The sequence below is a fragment of the Colletotrichum navitas genome (genome assembly GCF_030913465.1).
Source record: "Colletotrichum navitas strain CBS 125086 chromosome Unknown LY79scaffold_79, whole genome shotgun sequence".
Lineage (NCBI taxonomy): Eukaryota > Fungi > Ascomycota > Sordariomycetes > Glomerellales > Glomerellaceae > Colletotrichum > Colletotrichum navitas.
Window position 1 is genome coordinate 48,954 of NW_026850625.1, and position 25,401 is coordinate 74,354.

At 40.6% G+C, this 25,401-nt stretch overlaps 8 protein-coding genes across 8 annotated transcripts; 5 read left to right on the plus strand and 3 right to left on the minus strand.

Annotated features, from left to right (window-relative positions):
* Positions 1–92: 92 nt before the first annotated feature.
* LY79DRAFT_593446 (arylamine N-acetyltransferase 1) lies at positions 93–1,076 on the minus strand (the record flags this gene model as incomplete). Its single annotated transcript, XM_060561559.1, has 2 exons — positions 93–660; positions 718–1,076. 2 exons carry the CDS (start codon positions 1,074–1,076, stop codon positions 93–95), a joined length of 927 nt encoding a protein of 308 aa, XP_060409712.1.
* Positions 1,077–1,893: 817 nt separating this feature from the next.
* On the plus strand, positions 1,894–2,709 carry LY79DRAFT_673096 (uncharacterized protein; the record flags this gene model as incomplete). Its single annotated transcript, XM_060564126.1, has 1 exon — positions 1,894–2,709. The coding sequence occupies one exon, from the start codon at positions 1,894–1,896 to the stop codon at positions 2,707–2,709; it is 816 nt and encodes a 271-aa protein (XP_060409713.1).
* A 620-nt stretch (positions 2,710–3,329) lies between these two features.
* LY79DRAFT_566614 (uncharacterized protein) lies at positions 3,330–4,773 on the plus strand. Its single transcript, XM_060558834.1, has 3 exons — positions 3,330–3,572; positions 3,631–3,991; positions 4,074–4,773. The coding sequence occupies exons 2-3, from the start codon at positions 3,808–3,810 to the stop codon at positions 4,283–4,285; spliced, it is 396 nt and encodes a 131-aa protein (XP_060409714.1). The 5' UTR covers positions 3,330–3,572; positions 3,631–3,807; the 3' UTR covers positions 4,286–4,773.
* A 4,058-nt stretch (positions 4,774–8,831) lies between these two features.
* On the minus strand, positions 8,832–10,199 carry LY79DRAFT_566616 (triosephosphate isomerase). Its single transcript, XM_060558835.1, has 2 exons — positions 9,955–10,199; positions 8,832–9,893 (listed from the first exon to the last, which is right to left on the minus strand). The coding sequence occupies exon 2, from the start codon at positions 9,854–9,856 to the stop codon at positions 9,077–9,079; it is 780 nt and encodes a 259-aa protein (XP_060409715.1). The 5' UTR covers positions 9,857–9,893; positions 9,955–10,199; the 3' UTR covers positions 8,832–9,076.
* Positions 10,200–14,620: 4,421 nt separating this feature from the next.
* LY79DRAFT_615236 (ribose 5-phosphate isomerase) lies at positions 14,621–15,456 on the minus strand. The gene is made up of 2 exons (XM_060561988.1): positions 15,176–15,456; positions 14,621–15,124 (listed from the first exon to the last, which is right to left on the minus strand). Exons 1-2 carry the CDS (start codon positions 15,221–15,223, stop codon positions 14,693–14,695), a joined length of 480 nt encoding a protein of 159 aa, XP_060409716.1. The 5' UTR covers positions 15,224–15,456; the 3' UTR covers positions 14,621–14,692.
* Positions 15,457–15,615: 159 nt separating this feature from the next.
* Positions 15,616–17,558, plus strand: LY79DRAFT_566621 (dihydroxyacetone kinase). Its single transcript, XM_060558836.1, has one exon. The coding sequence runs from the start codon at positions 15,719–15,721 to the stop codon at positions 17,495–17,497; it is 1,779 nt and encodes a 592-aa protein (XP_060409717.1). The 5' UTR covers positions 15,616–15,718; the 3' UTR covers positions 17,498–17,558.
* Positions 17,559–18,451: 893 nt separating this feature from the next.
* Positions 18,452–18,998, plus strand: LY79DRAFT_566623 (uncharacterized protein). The gene has a single exon (XM_060558837.1). The coding sequence runs from the start codon at positions 18,538–18,540 to the stop codon at positions 18,805–18,807; it is 270 nt and encodes an 89-aa protein (XP_060409718.1). The 5' UTR covers positions 18,452–18,537; the 3' UTR covers positions 18,808–18,998.
* Positions 18,999–19,899: 901 nt separating this feature from the next.
* On the plus strand, positions 19,900–22,456 carry LY79DRAFT_524371 (fungal-specific transcription factor domain-containing protein; the record flags this gene model as incomplete). The annotated part of the gene is made up of 4 exons (XM_060555624.1): positions 19,900–21,067; positions 21,124–21,256; positions 21,330–21,659; positions 21,757–22,456. 4 exons carry the CDS (start codon positions 19,900–19,902, stop codon positions 22,454–22,456), a joined length of 2,331 nt encoding a protein of 776 aa, XP_060409719.1.
* Positions 22,457–25,401: the final 2,945 nt, after the last annotated feature.

The following is a 25,401-nucleotide window of genomic DNA, read 5'->3' on the forward strand; positions in this document are numbered from 1 at the left end:
TCGTATTGGTAGTGACGACGATTCATCGCCTCTATGCCCCTAGATTAAGCTGCAAAGTTGTGTCTTGCTTTTTTTCTTCTTTTTCTTTTACCTCACTTCGCTTCCAGCAGCTCTTGAGGCATGCCCTTGATCGCCTTCTGCTCACCCGGTGTCAGTGCGATATCAAAGTACTTTTCGATGGCCCTGACCCGCTCCGCCTCGTTCTTCAGGGTCTCGAGAAGCTCGAGCTTGTCGCCGATCTTGCGTTTGACCTCGTTCTTGTGCAGCGCAATCGTGCCGTCCGCCTTCTTCGTCTCGGGGTTCAGCATCGTCCGCACGCACAGGACAGTCTTGACGAAGTAGCTCGTGGGCAGGCTCATGACGGCGTGGTTCATGACCTCAAAGTCCTCGGGGAAGAACTCCTGCTCCGTGAAACAGTTGCGCTGTCGGAAGGGCCCGTCGGCGCTGTCCGTGGAGTAGTACACCCACATGCGCTGGCCCGGGTCGGTGTTCTGCTCCAGCCTCTCGTACACGAGCTTGCCGCGCAGGGGCGCTACGGTGGTGAATTCGGCGCCGGAGTCCCTGTGCAGCGGAACGGGGATCATGGCCCCGCCCTTGCCGAAGCCGACGTCTACCATGTAGCGCTGGCCGTCGATGGTGACGAGGTTCAGCATATGCGCCCTAGTTGATGTGAGCGAAGGGATTGCGTCGGGGGCTACGTGCGGCGTGTCTGCTTACCACCCTCCGAAGCGGTCCTCCTCCTCCTTGACCTTCCCACCGACGCTGATGAGGTTGAAGCCAAGACCTTTCAGAACGGCGCCGAACAAGGCATTGAGCTCCATGCAGTAGCCACCCTTGCCCTGCACGACCACCTTGTCGAAGAGGTCTCCCAGGTCCAGACTGATCAGTCGATGCTTTGAGTAGTGCAGCGTTAGGTTCTCGAAAGGGACCCTCGCAAGCTGGTGAGCCTGGAGTTCCGCGAGGAGTTGCAGCCGATCCGATGCATGCTTCTCCCGGGGGTAGTTGATGTGCTGGAAGTACCGGTCCAGTTGCTCCTCGCTGTATGACATGGCGTGAATGCGGCGTTGCAGAACCATGAGAGGAGACCCAAGCTCGTGCCGCCGCCTGTGGAGCTTTCGTCTCGGCTTCTGACAGTATGACTAATAATTGGATGGCGTCACAGATCCCGGATACTACCTAGGCTTGCATTGCGGTCTCAGAAGACATCTTCACGCCCTGTCGGTACCCTGATTACTTGGGCAAGCGGGGCCTGGAATGCATTCTATCGCTTCAGGATTATAATGAATCCTTGGCGGTCTCCTGTACTTCGAACCACAACAGATACCACCATCTGATAGGTCAACGTCAACAAGGAGGATGGGAATTCAAGTTTCGCAGAAGCTCTGATCCAGGCAACCGTTTCTGAGAATCCTGCGAAGCCCAGGCGAAATGCCTCACCAGCCTCAGCCCTGTTGGTAAGTTCTTGGCAAAGAAAAAGCACCCGATTACTGGATACGGTAAAGTCGCGATATACGCTTTGGCAAGCTATCCGAACCAGGCACGGTGTTTGAGAGCGGCCTGACTCACAATATCCAATGGGGACTGTTTGTGGCGGCGGGAATTATATTTCGCTGCGGCGGAAACCTATGCATATGAGGCCATTCATCTTTTTGCTGCGTCACCCGACCACCTGATACACGGTGTTGTTCACTGACACATATAGATGCTCACCAAATGTGCTGCGGTAGAAACTGACGTCCAATAAACGGCACTTTCTCCTTTCCACTTTGGCTGACCATCGCGCCTGGATTCAATGACCTCCCTGGTACGGCAAGGCATTCATTCCTACCGTCCCAATCTTTGACAATACTACTCGTCGGACAGTGTCTCCCGGTGGCAATATCGGGAGACGTGATGGACGAAGTGGAACGATCGAGCTGGCAATTGCCCCAGTTGGTCATCGACGACCCTCCTCCACCATATACCAAAGAGGAAGACTCTCGTTGGCTCTCGCCAGATTCGCTGGGAAGGGTATCCCGGGCGTTCGGGTTCCCTCAAAATCTCAATGGTTACGGCGGAAAAACACTCTCTGGAAGGTGCTATTACGATCTCGGAGCCTCCAGGGACGAAAAGAGGTTCCGCGTCTGCGTCAGCTGTATCCTGAGCGGGAGATCAGAGTCCCTTCACATCCGCGACGGACTCAATCCAGACAACGACATACTCGCCACCATGAGCAGAAAATTCGAAGCAAGGTCCTATGGTGGGAAAGAGCAAGAGATTTTCAACTTTACACTCCATGCTATTGAGGGCTTGAGAGGAGTGGGAGAACAGGTCGAGATGTACCGACTTTGGGATTCCAAATGGGGGCATCGCAACACGCTGGAGCTGGTGATCGATATCGCAGGGCGCTCGGAAAGGTTCCAATGGAGGCCTTCCAAGGGGAAGGAGGTCAAAGGCCTCGCGGGGTACTCGAGCGGCTGGAAGCTGGTGCGCTTGGGGTCGCAGGAGGTCGGCGTGGGGGGAAAGAGGAAAAGCAGGGAGAATGGGTTCGCGAGCGACGGGAAAGAGGTCGTCGCCGTGATTGCTCACGCTTTGAGTTTCAGAAAGGATTTTGTGTTTGCGCTCCTAGGATCGGGCCGCTCAGGTGCCCTTGGGAACGCGTGGGAGACTGCGGCCCTGCTGTCCGGGATCTGGAGATGGTGGAACTCGGTCAACGGGTCGCTGGATTGAAGTCCATGCCAGCATGGCTCTTTGATTTTGGGAAGTCATCCTGGCGCAACGTTGGATCAGGCGTCGGACAAAAGGCGGTATCTTTCGGTATATAACATTTCAGTCAGGTGGAAAACGATGAATAATGTCATGGCAGCGGAGGGTTAGACTGTGTTTTAGATACCCACATACCGGCAACATTGCTGCCGGAGTTTGAATAACACCGTTTATCATGCCTTTACTATTCGCCAGCCTTCGTGTATGGCTCGTCTTATGTTGACCAAGCCTCATTATCGCGATAGCGCCCTGTTTATAGGGCATTAAAGGGGAATTTGATTCAAAACCGCGGTACTACCGGAGTTACCCTTGAGCATTTTCTAAAGATGGTACATCTCTTCATTTCACGGAATGTATAGCGGATCAATATCTCTACGCTATTTCTTTCTCTTCTTCGCCCCTATAGACTTGGCTACCCGACCTTGGTGGTAGCAGAGGTCGGAGTCATCGTGTGGCTTGCAACCATCGCGACCTTGGTGGTAGATTCGACGATACCATGATCGCTGGTATGTCAGTCGCACCCTCGTCGTTCAGTGTGGCTCAGCCGCGAAACGGCGCGACCTTGTTCAACAGCGGTACGTCAAGCCGCGGCCCAGCAGCGACTCTCCAAGGTTGCCGCCGATATTCCGGCGCCCAAAGGTCGTTCGCGCCATGGTTAGAGTGAAGTCAGACTCGGCAGTTGCTCTGCCTTATTAGGTATTCTATGCCGTATCAAGATATTGAGATCTGGCACAGGTCAGAGGCACCCCGTATCGGATTTTACGTACCGTGATATTACATATGTATCAGGTGAACTGCACTAGAACACTTATGGGGGTTTAAAGCGACTATATCCATCAATAGACTTAGCTACCTCCGGTATCGGCTGAAGTTATGTCAACTTACTGTTACAGATACCACCTGTGTCTTAGCTCTGTGACTGCGACCGAAATATGAGATTCCAGAGTATTCAACACCTGGCAGGTTTTGCTCTGCGCGTATAAGTCAAACATTCGAACAGAGTTGGAAACATCTGGCTTGTTGGTATTCCCCTTTAGGAAGGTGACGTGACACCTGTATGGGATGACAGGGTGCTGCACGTGGCACCACGTATTCGGCACGAAACCCACTCAATCTCATTCTTACATCACACTCCATCAACTACCTCGGGCCTCGAAACTGATGCAGCTCTTCCTTCTCGCATTCGTGTTACCCAGGATTCTAGCCGCTATGGGCGAAAAGTTCATTGTCGAGTTCGGCAGCAGCAAGGTACGTCCATCCGGACACATTCCCCGACCAGCACTTGCGACGCCGTACAAGAGGCAATGCAGACCTGACGATGGCGCCGCAGGATGAGGAGAGGAAAGCCATGATCAGCGAGTTGACGGCCGACGAGAGGACCAAAGTCGTTAAGCAGTTCGATCACGCGGTCTTTTCCGGAGTTGTCATCGAGACTGGCAACCATAACCTGGACACTCTGCGAGCCCTCCCGAATGTTGGCAATGTGTGGCCATCAAAGAATGAGGGGTTGCTAGGGGCCCTTGGAGGACCACAGTCGTAAAATGGGACAAGGGCACCGGGCGATGACAACGACAACATTGAGCGAACCCGCGATGCACTTTCGGAACTGATTTCAAATTCAGCTCGAGAAGGTTGTAAGCAGTTACGTTCAGTTACGTTATCACCCATAGCAGCCTCGTGCCAGGAGTTGAAGCAGGGGATTTTACTAGCAGGCGTACTTACCAACAAGTCTAGACAAGTAGCTAGGTCGCTGTTAATGAAAAACAAGCTCGCGAGTCACTCTTCCTTGGATTGGCTAGGGCCGTGGGAACATGAGTGTATTTCATGGCCCTCGAACTTGTGATCCAGCGGTTATAAGAAGAGATGGGAAAGCTGGCCGAAGTCCGGTGGTTTTGACGCACTCATGGTTGTTCCTACCAGCACTTTCTCCATCGTTATATCTAAAGTTCAAACCAAGTTCAGCATCAGAAATAGCATTAATCATATTTCTATTAAGTCAAGATAACGTATATGCATAGTAAGTAGCACATCATAGTAAGTAGTGTATATCTACCTACCTTTCTATCTTTTTAATAACTTAATTTAACTAGATTATACAAAATTAATTAAAAATATATATTACCTTATTCTTTATTAGTATCCTAAACTACCTTATAGGTTTATATATTATATCTAGTCTTCCTGTAATTACTATATTATTATATAAGTAGTTTACTACTCTCTATATAACCCCCCTTTTAGGATATTTCTTTACCTCTAGCTTTAATAATGTCCTTTTCTCCTTATAGTACCTCTACTTTAGCTATATTAAGTAATCCTCTAAGATATAGTTAGGTCTTTTTAGCCCTTTAGCGCTTACTAAGTACCTTTATCTTTATATAAAGTTAATAGTTCTTTACTTTAATAATAGTAAGTTAATATACTAACTTACTAATACTTTTTAACTATAAGTTAATTACCTTATATATTAGTATTAGTAAACTTTCTTAATAGTCTTTAATCTTTTTTTTTAATAAGGTAAAGCTTTATATACCTTTAATTACTATTATTAGTGTCTTTAAGTCCTATAAGCCTAAGCTAGTTAGACATAAGTTAACTAGTGTTAGTGTCTTTAGCTTAAAATCTAGGTAAAAAATAATAACTTTAGGATTAAAAGGTATAAGACTAGCCTATTAAAAACCTACTTATATATTTATTTCTCTTATTAAAGTAAAGAATACTACTTTAAAGATAAAAAAGAAGTTATCTTTAGTAATATATATAATTTATATTTATATTATTTTCTTAATTTTTTTACTATATAAGTGCTTTAAAGGGCTAAAATAGCTAATATTAAGAGGCTAAAGCTTATATAATAAATAAGGAGGTATATATAAAGTAATAATACCTTTTTTCTTATAATATATATATATAGTAAGTAGTATATTATAGTAAGTAGTGTATATCTACTTACCTTTTTATCTTTTTAATAACTTAATTTAACTAGATTATATAAAATTAATTAAAAATATATATTACCTTATTCTTTATTAGTATCCTAAACTACCTTATAGGTTTATACATTATATCTAGTCTTTCTGTAATTACTATATTATTGTACAAGTAGTTTACTACTCTCTATATAACCCCCCTTTTAGGATATTTCCTTACCTCTAGCTTTAATAACGTCCTTTTCTCCTTATAGTGCCTCTACTTTAGCTATATTAAGTGATCCTTTAAGATATAGTTAGGTCTTTTTAGCCCTTTAGCGCTTACTAAGTACCTTTATCCTTATATAAAGTTAATAGTTCTCTACCTTAATAATAGTAAGTTAATATACTAACTTACTAATACCTTTTAACTATAAGTTAATTACCTTGTATATTAGTGTTAGTAAACTTCCTTAATAGTCCCTAATCCTTTTTTTTAATAAGGTAGAGCTTTATATGCCTTTAATTACTGTTGTTAGTGTCTTTAGGTCCTATAAGCCTAAGCTAGTTAGACATAAGTTAACTAGTGTTAGTGTCTTTAGCTTAAAATCTAGGCAAGAAATAATAACTTTAGGATTAAAAGGTATAAGACTAGCCTATTAGAAACCTGCTTATATATTTATTTCTCTTATTAAAGTAAAGAATACTACTTTAAAGGCAGGAAAAAAGTTGTCCTTAGTAATATACGTAATTTACATCTGTATTATTTTCTTAATTTCTTTACTGTATAAGTGCTTTAAAGGGCTAAAATAGCTAATATTAAGAGGCTAGAGCTTATGTAATAAATAAGGAGGTATATATAAAGTAATAATACCTTCTTCCTTATAGTAGTTATTAAATTTAGTTAATTTATAGCTATTATAGTTATCTAGGATTAGAAGGTAATAAGTACCCTTTATATAAGACTTTATACACTAATTAAAGTGCTTTAGCTAATCTAGGCTAATCTTGTTTATAGTTTATCTGTTTTTGCTTAAGTAAATACGCTATATAGCTAGAAATTTACTATTAAGGTACTATAACAAAAGGTAATATTTGCCTTTTATAATAATATATAAAGGTATTACCTAGCTATCTATATATATACCCTAAATAATAGAAACCTATTTATAATTACTAGGCTACTTTATATAAGGCCTTTTACGTTAGTTAAAAGTTATAATAACCTTTATATATAATAGTATTCTTATTAGGAACCTAGTCTTATTAAAATTATAAATATTATAATCCTATATCCTATACTTTATAATTATATTTTATATAAGTGTAAACTAGCCTTATATAATTGTAGGATCCTTAGCTAAGGCCCTCTAATAGTTAATCTAACGTTAAGATTGCATTTTTAATTAGGGTTGTTATTGTATAAAGTTCTCTGCCTATTAGGGTCTAATATATGTCCTGTTATATATATTAAGGAGTTAATTAGCTATATCTTATATATCTTTTTGTTGCAAAGGAAATCCTTAATTAATTAGGTTAATAACCTTTTTAAGAATTACCTCCTCTTTAGATATAGTTATCTTTATTAATTTTAAACATGTCTTAGCTTATGTAACTTTTCTAGCGCGTTAATAACAGAGTGTAGTTTTAGGTATATTATAGATAGAGGCTACCTTTTATATAGATAGATTTTAGTCTTTTTAGATAGCTATAATTACAAGGATAATTTAGCTTTCTTAAGAAGAGGATTCTATTATTATATATAGAGAAAAGTTAATATAAGGATAAAGCTAGTAAAAATAAGGTAGACATGTACTACTTACTATAATACGCTACTTACTATATATATACGTTAGTAGTTATTAAATTTAGTTAATTTATAGCTATTATAGCTATCTAGGATTAAAAAGTAATAAGTACCTTTTATATAAGACTTTATATACTAATTAAAGTACTTTAGCTAATCTAGGCTAATCTTATTTATAGTTTATCTATTTTTACTTAAGTAAATATACTATATAGCTAGAAATTTACTATTAAGGTACTATAATAAAAGGTAATATTTACCTTTTATAATAATATATAGAGGTATTACCTAGCTATTTATATATATACCTTAAATAATAAAAACCTATTTATAATTACTAGGCTACTTTATATAAAGCCTTTTATATTAGTTAAAAGTTATAATAACCTTTATATATAATAGTATTTTTATTAGAAACCTAGTCTTATTAAAATTATAGATATTATAATCCTATATCTTATACTTTATAATTATATTTTATATAAGTGTAAACTAGCCTTATATAATTATAGGATCCTTAGCTAAGGCCCTCTAATAGTTAATCTAACGTTAAAATTATATTTTTAATTAAGGTTATTATTATATAAAGTTCTCTGCCTATTAAGGTCTAATATATATCCTATTATATATATTAAGGAGTTAATTAGCTATATTTTATATATCTTCTTGTTATAAAAAAAATCCTTAATTAATTAGGTTAATAACCTTTTTAAGAATTACCTTCTCTTTAGATATAGTTATCTTTATTAATTTTAAATATATCTTAGCTTATATAACTTTTCTAGTGTATTAATAATAGAGTGTAGTTTTAGGTATATTATAGATAGAGGCTACCTTTTATATAGATAGATTTTAGTCTTTTTAGATAGCTATAATTACAAGGATAATTTAGCTTTCTTAAGAAGAGGATTCTATTGTTGTACGTAGAGAAAGGTTAATGTAAGGATAAAGCTAGTAGAAATAAGGTGGACGTGCGCCACTCACTATAATGTGCCACTCACTATGTATATACGTTAGCAACTGAATGAAGAGTCCAGATGATTCGAGACCAGGTTTTCCAAGCCTACTCGCGTGCAACAGCCTATTGTTCTCTCGGTTAGCCGTTGAGCAGCGACGGTAACTATCATAACCGCCTTGAGGTGAAGGGTAATCAAGTTTATTCTGGGTACTTTTAGATCTTCTTTTCAGGGGTTCCGGCTAATTTCTTATCCCATGTGTCTTACACTGGCATCTTACTTAGATTATAGTAAAAGTCACTTCTCGGGGAAGGGGTTTCAAGACGAATACGCTGTATAATAAATAGAGGTTCTTTGGCTAATCGTATTTCAAGATCTGCCCACACCCAATGAATTACTATGGTGGCAAGACTGATCTGATTCACCACTGGAGAAATGCTTTGCTATAAGCCCAATAAGAAGCCCCAGGCTAGTGCCTCATCTCTCCAAATTGGACGGTAATATCAACCTAAATTAATGGTACGTCTATCAAAGTAACAGGTTTCTCTGACCCAGTGCCGTATGCCCGTATAAGAGAGCTACTTTAGAGTGTGATGCACGAAAAAATGCAGGTAGATGTTCAACTACCCATTGGTCTTTTGGTTCGAAGAATCATCTCCTCAAGGGTTCTGGAATGCAGCCACCTCTGACACTGTCTTGAGGAATCGCGGTACATCATGCCCAAACCTCCCGAGAAATAGTCCATCCACAGCCTCTCCTAGCCTCTCAAATAGACCAGGCCCAGCGCTGCCACCATAAATTACTCTCGTCGTGCCCGTCCTCTTCTTAACACTTTCAAATGCCCTGATTCCCTTGACCACCTTGATGACATGGTCCTCGCTAGCCGGCTGGCTTGCACCAATGGCCCAGACGGGCTCATAGGCAATAATTACCTCGGCGGAGTCGGGGACATTGGCCAGAGATCGATCGATCTGGGTCTTGCATTCGCTCAAGGCAACCTCCAAATCCCCCTCGGTCTTCTCGCCGATGCAGATCAACGGGGCCATGCCGTTCCGACTGGCCGCGGCGGCCTTCTTCGCCACGACTTCATCGGTCTCCCCAAAGAGCCTCCTCCTCTCGGCGTGGCCGACCTCTACGATGGTGACCCCCGTCTCGCTCAGGACGACCGGGCTGACCTCCCCAGTAAAGGCGCCGAAGTCGTCCCAGTGGCAGTCCTGCGCCCCGAGTCGGATGGGAACCGGAGAGGATTTCAAAGCCTGGTTGATGGGGTGAAGGGAGACGAAATCGGGGATGAAGAAGATGTCGACGTTGTCGAGGGCCTGAGGGGATAGAGACTTTAGCTCACCCTGGACAGCGGCGATGAAGTCCAGGGTGCGTTGGAGTGGGAAGTACATCTTGGTTGAGAGGCCGATGAGCCTCCGGTTCGGTGATGGCGTCATTTTGGAGCTGGAAAGGGGTTTGGAGTTCTGAGCTGTGCTGGTTTCGTCAAGTCCGTTGTCCGGTCGTACGCCTACGGGCAACCGCCTTGTATGCGTACCTTGGTTGTGCGATGTACGTGCGTGAGTCTGTCTGTTGCGAGGCAGACTGTGTCGCATGTCGTGGTGTTTCTATCGGTTTTGTATTGCGGAAAATCGGTTGATTCTCCGCTTAATGTGCGCGCGTATATATCACCACCCCCTCCCCCGCGCGTGCGTATGGGGATGTATGTGTGCGTGTGTGTGTGTGCGGAAAGGAAGTCCCCGGGACCCGGCCCTTACCGGTTGTCCGGCCTCTTCTCGTTCCATTCCAAGAATGAACAAGCTCATGTCCTTGTTTTGCAGCCTTATAGTAGAACGCGTAATCAGTATACAATGTGCGGCAAGGTGGCAATGTGCTGACCTCTCTGCCATCGTTTACAGTCCGTTGCGTTAGCAGCATCCAAAACCCATTTTTCAGTCCATGCGCTCACGCCACATAAATACAGCACCTATACAAATTTAGGTTTTTTAGGCAGTAAAATACAAAATCTGTATTTTAGTAATATTTAATAGTTATAATTTAAAGACGTATAATAATAATAATAATAAAGGTATTTAGACCTATATAAAGGCTACTTATTAGTAATAACCTCTTCTTTATATATAATAGCTAGCCTACTAGGTAACTAAGTTACTAAAGCTATAAAAGTAGTCTTAGACACTAACTATATATTTATATAAAGAAGTAAAGTCTATAAAGTCTATAATAACTTCTCTTTTATTATCTTTTACTATTATTATTAAATAAATATACTCTTAAATAAATATAATAGTACTAAAGTTAAATAAAGATAAGTAAAAAAAAATAGTATAAATACTAAAGTTATTTAAGAAAACTAATAAAGAAATTACTATATAAATAAGTTATAGTACTTATATAGTCTAGTAATAGTGTTATTATTATAAAGTAACTAGCTATATAGTAGTTTATCTTTCTAGTTAGTAAAGCTATATAAAGTTAAAAGTATAATAACTATATAAATTATTAAAGCTTTTTACTTACTATAATAACCTTACTCTTAAAGAAATATAGGATTTTTTTTATAAGTAATTTAATATAGAGGTATATAAGTTAAAGATTAGTTAGTAACTTTATAAGGCTAGTTAGACTTTAAAGTTAATTTATATTATTACTACTTAAAAAGATAAGGTATTATAGTATAACTAGATATATACTATTTATAAGTACTACCTAAAGTAATTAGTATTTATTAATAAGTTAGGTGTTAATAAATATATAGGTGTATAAAGAATAGGCTAAGCACTAAAAGGTCTAGTACTTTATTAAAAGGATAAGCTTAAATATAAGTAGTAATACTAAATACTTTCTACCTTTACTATAAATAGTATATTTAATATATTAATATACTTAGGCTTAATAAATAGTAATAGGTTTATAACATAAATAAAAAAGAGGGTTTTACTTAAGTATAATGCTTTTCCTATAGTAAAGTTAGTTATTATTATAGATAACGCTAGCTTTTATTACTAATAAGATATTTAAGAGGTATATAATTTAGCTAGTGTATAACTATTATATTTACTACTATACTTACTTAACTTTAACCTTATTAAAGAGGTATTTAGTAACCTTAAAAAGCTTCTTTATAAGTAGTACTTAGTATAGAATAAAGATAAAGGGAATTTATAAGAATTTAAAGAGCTACTTTATAACTATATAGTAAAGGTTAGTTAAGAGATAAAGTAAATAAAAAGGTATTTTTATTACTTATTTATTAACTTTAAAAGTATATAAGGGTTATTTAATAATATATTAATTAATAAAAAAAAATTTAATAACAGTAGTAAAGTTAAAGTTACTACTATAACTAGTAAAGAAAGTACTATTATTAAAGTAGTAATAAAAGAAAAAAATAACTATTAATAAATAGTAAAGAAATCTAACTATAGTAACTACTTATTTACTTTTACTACTAGCCTTATTATATTACCTTTTACTACCTTTATATAAATCTATTAATAACTTATTATTAACTACTTATATTAGGTTACTAGCTCTATTACTATATAACTTATTAAGACTAAAGTTATTACTATTAAGCTTATTATATATTATAAAGTTAGAAAAGTATTAACTTATATAAATAATAGGTAATAATAAATAGTCTAATTATAAAAGTAAAAATATAAAGAAAGTATTTACTATATAAAGGTTAATATAGTTATAACTACTAGATTTAATTTAACTAACTAAATCTCCCTCTCTTAAGGTTACTTATTATCTTATTAGTTATAGTATTTATAAAAGGAAGCTTATTAATATTATTAACTTTATTAACTTTATTAGTAATATATAGTAATTTATACCTTTAGTTAAAACTAGTAAAGTTATATCTACTACACTTATAATACTATTAGGTAAATAAAAAAGTCTTAATTAACCTTTATATAGTGTTAATAAAAGATATAGGTATACCTTTCTCTTTATACTACTCTTTTAGTATACACTAAATAACTACTAGACTTAATAATAAGCTTTATAATTACTAAAGGGCTATATTAGTATTACCTTTATAGCCCTATTATTACCTTTTAACTTTAAGAAACTAGCTAGTAAAATCTCTTAACTTTAGTAATTATACTATAGGTAACTACTCTCTAGGTTATAAAGGTAATAATAATAGTACTTTAACCTCTTTTATTATATAAGAAGTTTATAGTACTAGTAATAAAGTAACTAATAAAGTAATAAATAAGTAATAATAAGGTTAAATTAGAGATAGTTACTAGTAAAAAAGTAGTTAATACTACTACTAGGTATATAGGTTAACTTTTTTACTACTAAAGAATAAATTAACTACTATATTACTAGTAGAGTTATTTATAGTAGGTAGTAAAGGTCTACTAGTAGGATTTTTACCTCCTTTAACTACTACTATAGAGAGTAAATTACTTATAATTTTACTTTATATAGGTATTTTATTTTTTACTTACTACTAAATAACTATAACTACTAGGCCTAGTAGTAAGGTTTTTAAAGTTACCTTATAGTAAAGTATTATAGTTTATTAACCTTTAAGGTTACTAGTAAGTAACTTATAGTAGACTTTATTAATAACTAAACACTAGTTAGTATTATTATTTACTTTATTACTATTATAGTAACTTACTTAATTTATATACTAATAATACTTTATTAAATCCTACTATAGGTCTTTCTTTATATCCTTTTCTTAGTTAATTTTATTCTTTATTAAACTTATTACTATTTTTCTTATTAATTTTATATATAATAGCTAGCTACTATAGTTAGGTTACTTACTATAGTTAGGTTACTTATTATAGTTAAAATACTTACTATAGTTAAAGTGCTTACTATAGTTAGAGTACTTACTATAGTTAAGTTATTTACTTATTAACTTTATAATTAATTATAGTATACTAAATACTAATATAAATAAACTAGTAAAGTATATAAGCTTTATACTAAAGAAGATATCTTAAGTTTAGTAGCCTAGGTTACTTAGTTAAAAGCTAAGTTTAGCCTATAGTAAGGCTAACTACTTACTACTTACTTTACTAAAATTATTACTATAGTAAGTATTATTTTTTATCTTTATAGTTTTCTTTTTTTTACTAAACTTAATAGTTATTTATAACTTTAATAGTAAGTATTACTTACTAAGTTACTTTTAAAAACGCTTTTTTATCTTTTTTAAGATCTACTTCTTTTACTTTAACTTAATTATTATACTTACTAATACTTAACTTATTAACTACTATACTATTTAAAAAGGCTAGACTTATAGTACTATAATACTATTAAACTAAAGGCTAAAAGTAAAATAGATTATTACCTTAGTTAGTAGTAGTAGTAGTAAAAAAGTAACTATAATAGTAACTACCTTTTATTACTACTATAATAGTAATAAAGTTTATAATAGTATTTTAAAAAAGTTAAAGATAAAAAGTACTTATTATATAGGCTCTTTATTATTATTAGTAAGCTTATTACTATTATTATTATTATTATTATTATTATTATTATTATTATTATTAACTTTTTTTTATTAATAGTTACTTTTACTAACTTTTTTAGTGTCTTAAAGGTTATTATTAATTTTTTTATTACTACTATAGTAACTATTAGCTTTTATAGTGTCTTAATAACTATTATTAACTTTATTATTACTACTATAAGGCACTTAATAACTATATATAATAATAATTCTTTATAGGTAGCCTTATAGGCTTAAGTACTATTAGCTAGTAGTACTAGTAATACCTTTATACTACTAGAGGTAGTATTCTTCTTTTTCTTTAGTGCTATTATTAAACAGTAATAGTAATAAGCTTATTAATTAAAGCTATTTATACTATAGTATCTATATAATATAAAATAATTTAAAAGTATATAGCCACTTAGTAGGGTAACCCCCCTGTGTGACCCTAACTAGGGTGGTTATTGTGATAGTGTTGCTAACGCACAGACTAAAAAGTAGGTTTTGGACGCTGCCAACGCAACAGACTGTATATATACAAAGCGGTGCAAGCCCCGGCGACCTTTGGCCTGTATCATCCTTAAACTTGTAACCTAACATACCTAGAAATGGAACTGCTACATATACTGACCTCCAGGGGCCACTGAGCCCACTCTTAGTGCTGTGGACGTTACTATTTTGCACTACAGCATGTACCATGCATGACTCGTAGGTGATGTGACGAAGTGGGATTGGAACTCGAGATGAATTATTGTACGCTAATTAGATCACTAATACCTCCAAATATATATCCTTTTCATGCAGCAGCCTCAAGAGTTTTGATCACATGAACCTTCTCTGCACTCTGGCTGGTGGGATCGAATACGTATCCGAGCCAGTCTTTTGCGAGCCTCCTTGCAAGCTCCAAGCCGATTACCCTCTCGCCCATACACAACACCTGCGCATCGTTGCTCAGAATCGACCGTTCCACACTGAAGCTGTCGTGTGCAGTCACAGCCCGGATGCCCTTGACCTTGTTGGCGGCGATGGCCATGCCGAGCCCCGTGCCGCAAATGAGCAGGGCGCGGTCGGCTTTGCCATCGGCAACCAGCTTGGCTGCCGCTGCCGCTCTGTGGGGGTAGGCCGTCTTGTCGGCCGTCTCGTGGCTTCCCACGTCCTCGACGAACTCGACGCGGGGGTCCTTCTGGAAATCCGCCTTGATTGCGTCCTTGTAACCGATGCCGGCCTCCTGCAAGGGGTGTCAGTTCAGTGCCAGGTGAAGAGCGTGGGAGGTTCTCACATCGCTTCCGACGACAATGCGGTACTTTGGGATTGAGTTGCTGCCCATCTTGAAGTCTTGTTGGTCGAGATGCTATGGATGTGTAGGTCAATGGCAGCAGGAAATCAAGTACAAGTTGAAGACTGGGGATATGGCGGTGAACTGCCGGGCAATTTGAGTTTATGGTATCAATGAGCAAAGAAACAAATCCGGATTCCGTCCTCTTTCTTAATACTTATACAGGATAGAGATGATTCACCAAGGACCTCGACGTAGTGCAGATGCGCCGTCGGGGGTAGCATGACGCCTAGCCGATCTTCCGCTGCGGAAATCCGGGGGTGTTATGCAGCTGAGGCCGACTGACCGGGTCTTCGGAAAATCGCACAATGACACCCGACCGTATACCATATGATGCTGCTCGTTCAGCAGGTTTTCTGATGTGAATGACGAGTCAAAGAATACGCGCCTTTCGAAGCAATTCTAGTTCGTGCGAATAAGTGCTTCCAAGCATCCATCCCAAATCCTGCTGGCCAACAACCACACAAAACTTTCGCCCCAACGACCATGTCAGACCGGCATATCTTCACGTCCTCCGAGGGGCTTGTCGACAAGTCTCTGAGGGGTTTCATCTCATATAATCCCTCCCTCGGTCTCGACCAGTCCAACCGCGTAGTCTTCGACACCACATACGACAAGTCAAAGATCAGCATCATCTCCGGTGGAGGCTCAGGCCACGAGCCGGCATGGGCTGGCTACGTCGGCAAAAACCTACTGGCCGCCTCCGTATCGGGAGACATATTCGCCAGTCCTTCCGCGAAGCAAATCTCAGCGGCCATTGAGCGCGTGCCATCAGACGTCGGCACCATCCTGGTCATCACTAACTACACGGGCGATTGCCTTCACTTCGGGCTTGCAGCCGAGAAGGCACGCAACCGCGGTCACAACTGCCGCATGATCATCTGTGGCGATGACGTCTCGGTCGGTAAGAAGAGTGGCGGCCTGGTCGGTCGGAGAGGTCTTGCTGGGCAGATTGGTGTTCTCAAAATCCTCGGTGGAGCGGCCGGCGCAAATGCCGGGTCACTCGACGACATTCACAAGCTCGGCGTCGCGGTGGAGTCTGAGATCGTTTCCATTGCGGCAACGATGGACCACTGCCACGTGCCGGGTCGCTCAGAACACGCTCGTCTCGATCTCAACGAGGTGGAGATTGGAACCGGGCCGCACAACGAGCCCGGGTACAAGAAGGTAACCCCGAGCCCGTCGCCCGAGGCTCTGATCGATCAGTTGTTGCGGTACTGCCTCGACCAGAACGACCCAGAGAGATCGTATGTCAAGTTCAGCCCCAACGACGAGACAATCCTGCTGGTCAGCAACTTTGGCGGCATCTCCTACCTGGAGATGGGCGCCCTGGTAGACGAGCTTCTTCAGCAGCTCGACGAGAAGTGGAACATTCGCCCGTCGAGGGTATTCTCCGGTCCCCTCGAAACTTCGCTCAACGCCCCAGCGTTCTCGGTATCCCTCATGAACATCACGACGGCAGCTGAGAAGTGCACGTTTTCAGCAGAGCAGATCCTGGAGTTTGCTGACGTTAAGACCAACACACACTGGGAGTCCATGGCCGGCTCACAAGCTATCAGACGCGACCGGAAGCTACAGTTCGTAGTCTCCCCTTCAGAGAAACCCAAGGCGATTGAGGCGAGCAGGGATGTGAGGATGGACCCCGCGACTCTCAAGTCCATGCTGCGCACGGCCTGCTTGGCCGTCATCGAGGCCGAGCCTGACTTGACGAAGTGGGACATGGTCATGGGAGACGGTGACTGCGGTGAGACCCTGAAGACGGGCGCGTCGCACCTCCTCGAGGCCTTGGATAATAAGGGCATTGCTTCCGAAGGCTCCATCGTCTCCGTCCTCCACGAACTGGAAGACATCGTGGAGAGCAAGATGGGCGGCACGCTAGGGGGCATCCTCGGCATCTTCTTCGTCTCGCTCAGCAACTCTGTCGAGGAGAACGCGCACCTCGCAAAGTCACAAAGCATCCTGTCCCTCTGGACGCTGGCCCTCACATCCGCCCTGGAGCACCTCAGCCACTACACGCCCGCCAAGGTCGGAGACCGCACAATCCTCGACGTGCTGATCCCCTTCGTCTCGGCCATCAGCGATGGGGGCTTCGAACAAGCTGTCGAGGCGGCGGTTCAAGGCGCCGAGTACACAAGGAAGACAAAGGCCAAGCTTGGCCGGGCGACGTACATCGCCGTGACGGAGAAGGGTACCACATTCCATCCCGACCCTGGTGCCTGGGGCGCGATGGTCGCCATCAAGGGCTTGCAATCGGGCATGGCATGATGTAATCAGTTATAATTAGCGTTAATTTCATGGTTGAGAAGTGTAATCGAACAAAACGTCGTCTTTTGAATATCAAATTGCCGTACGGGGTATTTCTAATTGATATTGGATCAGTGACCTAACCATTGTGTTATAGCAATGTTCCAACTGCCACCAACTCGTGGACTTGTGATCAAAAAGGCCTAACATCACTACAGTTCAACATTGTCTGCTCAAAATGTTCAATTGCTAAGTTATTGGTTGCAGACCTCGGGAATTGCAGTTTCCCAGATACACGAATCTCCTCTCTGTCACAGCTGTGGCAACAAGATAGCAATTCCTCTTTCCTGCTCCTAAGCTCTATAGATCTCCGCGTCCAGCTCTTGATTACCGGAAAATGGGAGAAGAAACAAGAAGGGAACCGGATTACCGACTTTGCGATCCCTGGCTTCAGCCTGTGATGATATGAAGATGCTTGTACTGACGATCATGAAATTGTCATTACGATCGCCGATTACTACTGGTTCCCAGCCAGAGGGGAGCAATTAGTACTCATTGTGCGAATCTCTGACGCACCAAAACTGTCAGCCAACATTCGATGTTGATCAGGTCGATCGATTCTACATGTGTACAAGAACTGATAGCCTGCCCGACGGTCACCGAAGCATGCGGAACAGTTCTGAAGTGGAGCATGCAAAGCTGCTCTATAGTTGTTTCTCTACAATGGTGGGTGGGCGAATGCGACAGTTCGGCAAGTCGCAACAAGCCAGAAGTTGGTTCATGCCCAATGATCAATCAATGTCCGAATGTCGTATGCCGAAGCCGCACAAGACCCAACCGTGGATGTCCGCCACGATCAATAGGGTGACACAGCATGATGGGCTCGGAAGCTCGGGGAACCACCTCACTGCCCCCGTTCAAGAAGCGAGCCGGTCAGTCACCTGCCTTGAAAAGACCAGGGGGCCAGACGGTGCCAAATAAAGCTCGGTGGCGGCTGGGCTTTCTGCAAAAAGGCGGAACCGAGAACCGGTGAGTGAACCCCTTTCCCCAGAATTGCGGAAATGGGCTTCAGACGTCCCCGCAGCGCCCACTCGCGCCAGGGTGCCATTGTCCGGAGAGGGTGTGTGAAGGCCTTCTCACTTTTCCGCATCTTTCGTATTAGTTACTACGCACTCCCCACGTTCTTGTCCTGGAGGCTGGCGGCGGGAACAATGTGCGTGGGCGTGTGTGTGTGTGTCTGCTCTGTGGAGCTTTGCCTCTCCGGCGGGCGAATGTTTCGACGCAGCCACGACAGACGGCGTTCCCAACTGCTTCTTGGCTGTTCCTTATGAGGGTCATGCGACCGGATCATGAGAGGTCCAGACTTTGGCAATTCGAAGAAAACCGGGTACTCTCCCGTCCCCAACGTCGCGTGTTTCTTGTTGGATGAGACCAGAACCGGAACTATTGAGGTGGTGAGGGTCCCAGGGAAATCGCATGCGCCGGATTGCCCAAAACGGCAACCCGAAGGCGAGGCACAGACGCCACCGGGGAATGGTGGCGGCGGGTTGGCTTGGATGATCTTTTTGAGTTCGAGGGGGTCCGATATGCGGGAGTCTGGGGGTTCGCGGGGGGGGGGGGGGGGCAAGGCTGTGGCGTCTTGAGGATCCCCGGCCCGGACGACGTTCCGCGTAATGCTAGTATGTAGTGTATGTGAGCACTTTCGAGGATCTCTGGCGACCCTGGGAGTTGGGTTAAACTGACACGCATTTCAGGTCCCGGATCCATGTTAGAAGACAATGGAATCTCACGATGGTGTCTGAACAACGGCCCCTCACACAAATGAACCCGTGGTTACGTCTGAGCCCCGAGTTCTCCAGTCAACTCGCTCACGAAGTGGTACGCTCCGCCTCTTCACCGTTCAACTGGCGTCGCCCCCTTTACTGCCCATCCCCGGGCTCCCCGGCACGTCTTGTCCGGTCTTCGTCCCGCGCCCTCGACAAGAGCAATTCCAACCACACCACGAACCGCGTGCAGCTCAGTTGCTGTTGGCTAATGACAATTGGCTGACGTTATGTCTTGAGCCGACATGGGGCGAGAACCACACTTCTCCCATCATCCTTACCTGGGGGGGCGTATGCGTGTGCGTGTTGTTCGATGTTTAGGAATGGAGGTCCTAGTCCTAGAAGGGCAATGCCGGAGACTTTCTTCTCCCTCGTTTCGGTTCTATAATAGCAAACATCGTGAACTTTGAAATAGGTTCGTTGGCATCCAACATTTCTTCTGGTCTCCCGCCGCATGGCTTGCATCCCCAATCGCCACCCACATACAAACGCACCCACTCACCCACATTAACACAACACTCGACCGTATTCACCATTCTTGCTCCCCAGCACCGACCAATTCGAGAAACAATCACTGAGAAGAGGCACCCAATAGTCACCATGACCCGAACGCGACATGCCAGTCGCGCGAGCTTCGCATGCGTCCGCTGCAAAAAGGACAAGAGACGCTGCGACATCTCACAAGTTCTTAGTTCAGGAGACCAGCCCGATCGATCATGCACGGCGTGCCGCAACAAGAACGAGAAGTGCGAGGTCCGGTACGGCGAGGACAAGCGCAGTCAACGCCAGCCAAATGAAACCAAGGTCCTGCAGAGGCGGATGCAGGCCCTGGAGGAGTTCGTAAGGAACGTCGCCAGGGCTGAAGGAAAACCTCCATCATCAAGAGACAACATGGACGTCGACAATCTGATGGAACAGACTCAACGTGCCCTTGAAGACTTTCAGAATTCCAGGACACAAGCGATTCCCAGTCCCGCCAACTCCTCAAGCCCCAATGCGCACATGACCATTTCGATATCCCCCCCTGACGACGAACAGGCTTGGTCTAAAGCGCAATTGGAACCTCTTCCAAACTCTCTTCGATCTGCGTCCTTCTCAGGACAGAACAGACCGAAAGTCGACAACCCCACACCTGACTCACATCGATCCGCATCCTTCTCTGTTCCGAGCAGACCAGATTTCGATACCATCTCTGACGACTTTCCTTCAGCATTGGAGGAGGTGTCTTCTCCAGCAAGCATACACGATTTCGATCCTTTTTCAGACTCTGCCAGTCTGTTCCCATACTCGGAGAATGCGAAGAAGACGACGGACCCGAAAGAAGAGTACCGCCCATCAGAAAAAGAATTAAATATACGTTCGCAAATGGCTCTCGAGACTTTTCCCGAGCCCGAGCCCATCGTGACCTATTTGCTAGACCTTTTCTGGCAGTGGCAGTCATCTCACTTGCTCGTCGTTGACCAGGCACTGTTTCTCCGTCATAGGCAGATCTGGGACAGGAGTGAAGGATTTGGCGATCGGGACTTTTACTCCCCGTGCTTACTGTACGCGCTGCTTGCGCTCGCGTCAATGATCAGCCTCGACAAAGGGGTCACGCGATACTCCGCTTCGGCGGATGGTGTTGCCGGCGAGGCTTTTGCGAAACGGGCTCGCGCGTTATTAGAACTAGAATTAGACCATCCCAAAATCACGACAGTCCAGGCCGCGTTGATCCTTGGCTGTCGATACGGGTCCATGAAGGATAACTCTTTAGGATGGATGTATAGCGGTACGTGACCCTCGATATATCGCTATCGGCGCAATTGCGACTGACAATGTCCCCAGGAATTGCTTTCAGAATAGCCAGCAAACTGGGCCTTCATTTGGACAGCACCAAGGCCGTAGCGTCCGGCCAAATGACTCCCGAAATGGCCGAGCTTAGGCGTAGGGTATTTTGGGGCTGTCATATGGAAGACAAGTAAGCAAACCCTACAGCAAATAGCTCTTTGTTCTGAATCAAGCATGACGGAATCTGACTGGCATCAAACTAGTCTTTTCAGCGCTTATTGCGGAAGACCGATTTCCTTCATGGAGTGGGACATTACTGTAGCTGTTCCTGATCGAGCGGTAGATAGTTTCGTACAGGAGACGCCCGATTTGTCTCTGACACTGTTGTGTGCTACCTCATCTCTATCAGTGTTGTGCTCCAAGATACTGGTTGGGATTCATCGACAAAGACGCCAAACAACAACTGGCGAGCTGGGGTCGAAAGCATCTCATTTGCACGAGGAACTATGGAAATGGCGCCAAGCATTACCCGGAGTTTTGAAATGGTCCTGCGATGAAAACAAGTCGGCAGAGCCCTGCGTGTTCATCTTACAGTAAGTGGTTCTCACACAGCAATAGTCCCCCGTGCCATGGTCGGACCGCTTCGCTGGCCGACTTCCTACACGGCAAACGAGCTAACGAATTATTCAGAATGAATTTTTATTTCGCCCTCATACTTCTCCATCGCCCGTTTATGCGGTTCCCTCGAGACTGTGACGACCTCAAATCCAGCACCGCCAAACCGTCACAATCGTCAATGATATGCGCCACGGCCGCGGCAAACATCACTAAGCTGGTTTTGAACTACAGGCGCTATTATAACATTCGGCAAATGCCGCCGTCAGTAGTCCACTTCATCTTCATCGCTGGGAGCATCCACCTGGTCAATCTCCGTTCGACGAAGCTTGAAAGCCACAACACCCTTCTCCAGAGTTCCTTGGAGGCACTTTCGGAAATCGGAAAGTCCTACCCTGTAGCTGAGAAGGCATCTTTGGAGCTGGAAAAGTTGACCGCAAAGTGGAAGGCTTTGAACCTGGCCGAAGCCGCAAAGCTCCATAACAAGCAAAACAACATTCAAACGCGGGCCGTCACCCTCTGTGGTGGCGGTAAGCTCCAGGCCCCTCACGCGTTTTCCAAATTTTTGGACGTGGACTTTTCTCCCCTGAAAGAAATGGAAGGGTATTTCGATGCTTGGAGCAACCAGCAACCTGCTGCTAATTTCAACTATGAGCACTTGGACTTGGGGTATAATACTGAGAGCGGACCCACGCTGGACCTCGGGAATGACTGGATACACGATGCCGATTTCGGGAACATGGACGAAGGCACCTGTCCGTGGCTGTACACCTAGCTTTGATGATACCAAAAAAGAACAAATAATTAATACCGGGCTCTCTCTGTATTCAGCAGTTCGCGCCATCGCACCAGTATGACTCCCGAATCTAGGATAACAGGTAGAAGGCGAAACATGGAATGGAGAGAGGAAGAGGTTCAGTGGGTTAGGAAAAGAGGATAGCATTTCTGTCCAGAATGATACAAGTGATGATGTAAGGGAAAAGTCAACGTTTAGCTGTCAGTGAACAAAAGAATAAAGGAATATTAGAGGTGTTATAGTACTAAGTAGAGGAGTCTATAAATAGTGTAGTTTAGGGTTAATTATAACTATTTTCTAATCTACTTTCTCCTAATTCTCCTGTTCCTATAAACTCTGCTTTTATATAACCCTTAGATAATAGTTTTCTTAGTTATAGCCCTATAGCTAGTAGTCCCTTAGTGCCCTCTACCTTTAGCACCTAATATAATCCTTCCCCCTTAAGGTCTTATCCTTAGGACCTTAAGTAGTACTTTAGTAGGCCCCTAGGGCTCTACTGCTAGCTAGTATCTTAGAGGTGTTTAGGAATACCTCTAGGCTTAGTAGGTTACTAAGTAAATAGCTATTTTTTTAGTTAGCTAATTACTTTTAACTTTACTTTTATAGCTATTATAGTCTAACTAGGCTAAGACTATTACTTTTCTAAGGTTATAGTTATTTTTAGCTAGGTTATAAGCCTTTATTATTTAACTAGCCTTACTAAAGGTTACTTACTTTATAATAAAGATACTTTATTTACTTATAATACTTTTATTACTTTTTTATTTTTTTAACTATAATACTTTTTTAAGTACTATATACCTTTAGTAGGCCTTTATTATATAGTTACCTTTTTTATTACTTTTATTTCTTTATAGCCTAAGCCTTAAGTTATACTACTTTTATAATAAAAAAGAGCTTTTATTTAGCCTTTTAGTAAGCTATACTAGTAACCTTTTAGGTTTTATCTTTTTTTTCTTTTTTACTATTTTCTTTTTACTTTATAGGCTTAAGATACTATTATAACTTACTTTATTATTCTTATTTAGCCTAATTAGGTAACTTTTTTAGCTTTACTTTTTCTTTAATTTTTTTACTTTTAATTTTTTTTTTTTTTTTTAATAGTTTTACTTTATTATTATTTTTTATTTTTTTTATTTTACTACTACTACTACTATTACTACTACTACTTAGTAGTAATAGTAATAATAATAGTACTAGTATTAGTACTAGCTTTTTTACTATTACTATATTTTTTTTACTTTTACTAATACTTTTACTAATAATACTACTACTACTACTACTAGCCTTACTACTACTAGTCTTATTAACTAAAGTAATTCTATTAGCCCTCTAGTACTTTCTTTTACTTTACTTACTTTTTATTACTTTTATACTTATATTAAAGAAAATAAGCTTATTTATAATATACCTTATAACTACTATATTTACTAAATAACTAACTAGTGTCTTAGTATATTAAATACTTATACTACTACTTTTCTTTACTATATAAAGACTACTTATATACTTCCTTTTATACCTAGTACTTCTTTAGTGTCTTCTTTTTAGTACTTTAGCTAATATATTTTAGCTACTAGTAATAAGTATACTTATTATACTACTATATATAATAAGCCTTATATTTTAGTATATTTACTTTTACTTTTATTATCTTTATAACTTTTAGTAGCTACTAACTCTCTAAATAGGCTACTTATATTACTACTATAGCTAGTATTAAGCTATACTACTTCTTTAAGGCTATAAACTATTTTACTAAGTCTACCTATATTTACTATAGTATTACTATATATTTACTTCCTCTAGTGTTCCCCTAGTAACCTCTTATACTAACGTTAGCCTAAGACAAGATTAATAAGGCCTAGGTTATAGCTAAAAAGGCACTTTAGTACTAAGTTAACCTAGCTAAAGCCCCTAATACTAAGTGTAAAGCTAAGGCTAGAAAAAAAAAGTAGCTTTTTTACTAGTACTATATTATAGCTTTAAGATTACTACTAACTTCTTTTACTACTAGGTTAAGCTAACTAAGTTTATACTTTATATTACTAAGGTTACTACTATAGCCTTTAAGGCCTAGACTATTACTCTCTAGGAGTAGACTACTACTATTATAGCTTAGACTACTCTCTTTTTAGAGTAGTCCTAGACCTACTCCTAGGTTATAAGTGTTCTCTCTAATACTCCCTAGTACTCCTTTAGTACTTTTTATACTAGTTATTAACTTTTCTTTAGTATACTAGTAAGCTTAACTCTAAGACTAATAAAAATAAAGGTAGTACTTTTATATTTTTATATTTTCTACCTATAATAATAATAATAATAATAATAAAAATATTAGTAATAGTAATTTAGAGGATAATAAGTAAAGTAATAAGTAAGCTTTATTACTACTGCCTTTAGTGCCTTCTTAGCTTTTCTCTTAGTTTATTTTTTTTTACTTATTATACCTTTTAGATACTTAGCCTTAGGCTACTTATATTCTTTAGCCTTAGTACTATAATAATTAAATTTTAATTTAGTTATCCTTAGGCTAATCTTTACTTTACTTAGCTATACTTTTGTCTTTTTTAGTAACCTTTTACTTATAGTTATATTATAATCCTTTTATAATATTCCTCTAAGGTTTTAAGAGTTTTCTTTTTTATTATACTTTTTTACTTAATAAGGTACTACTAATTTTACTATAGCCTTTATAAGCTATAATTTAATTTACTTTATATATATTTTTTTTTTTTTTTAATTAGTATTAGTTAAGGCTTTACTAGTAATCCTAGAACTTCTCTAGCTAAAATAAAAAGAAAATATTATAAATCCTATATCTAGTACTTATATTTATCTTATAGGCCTTACCTTTATTAACTACTTACTTTACTATAAAAAGGCTAAAGTACTTGTCTAATAGCTTCTTAAATAGTCTTTTC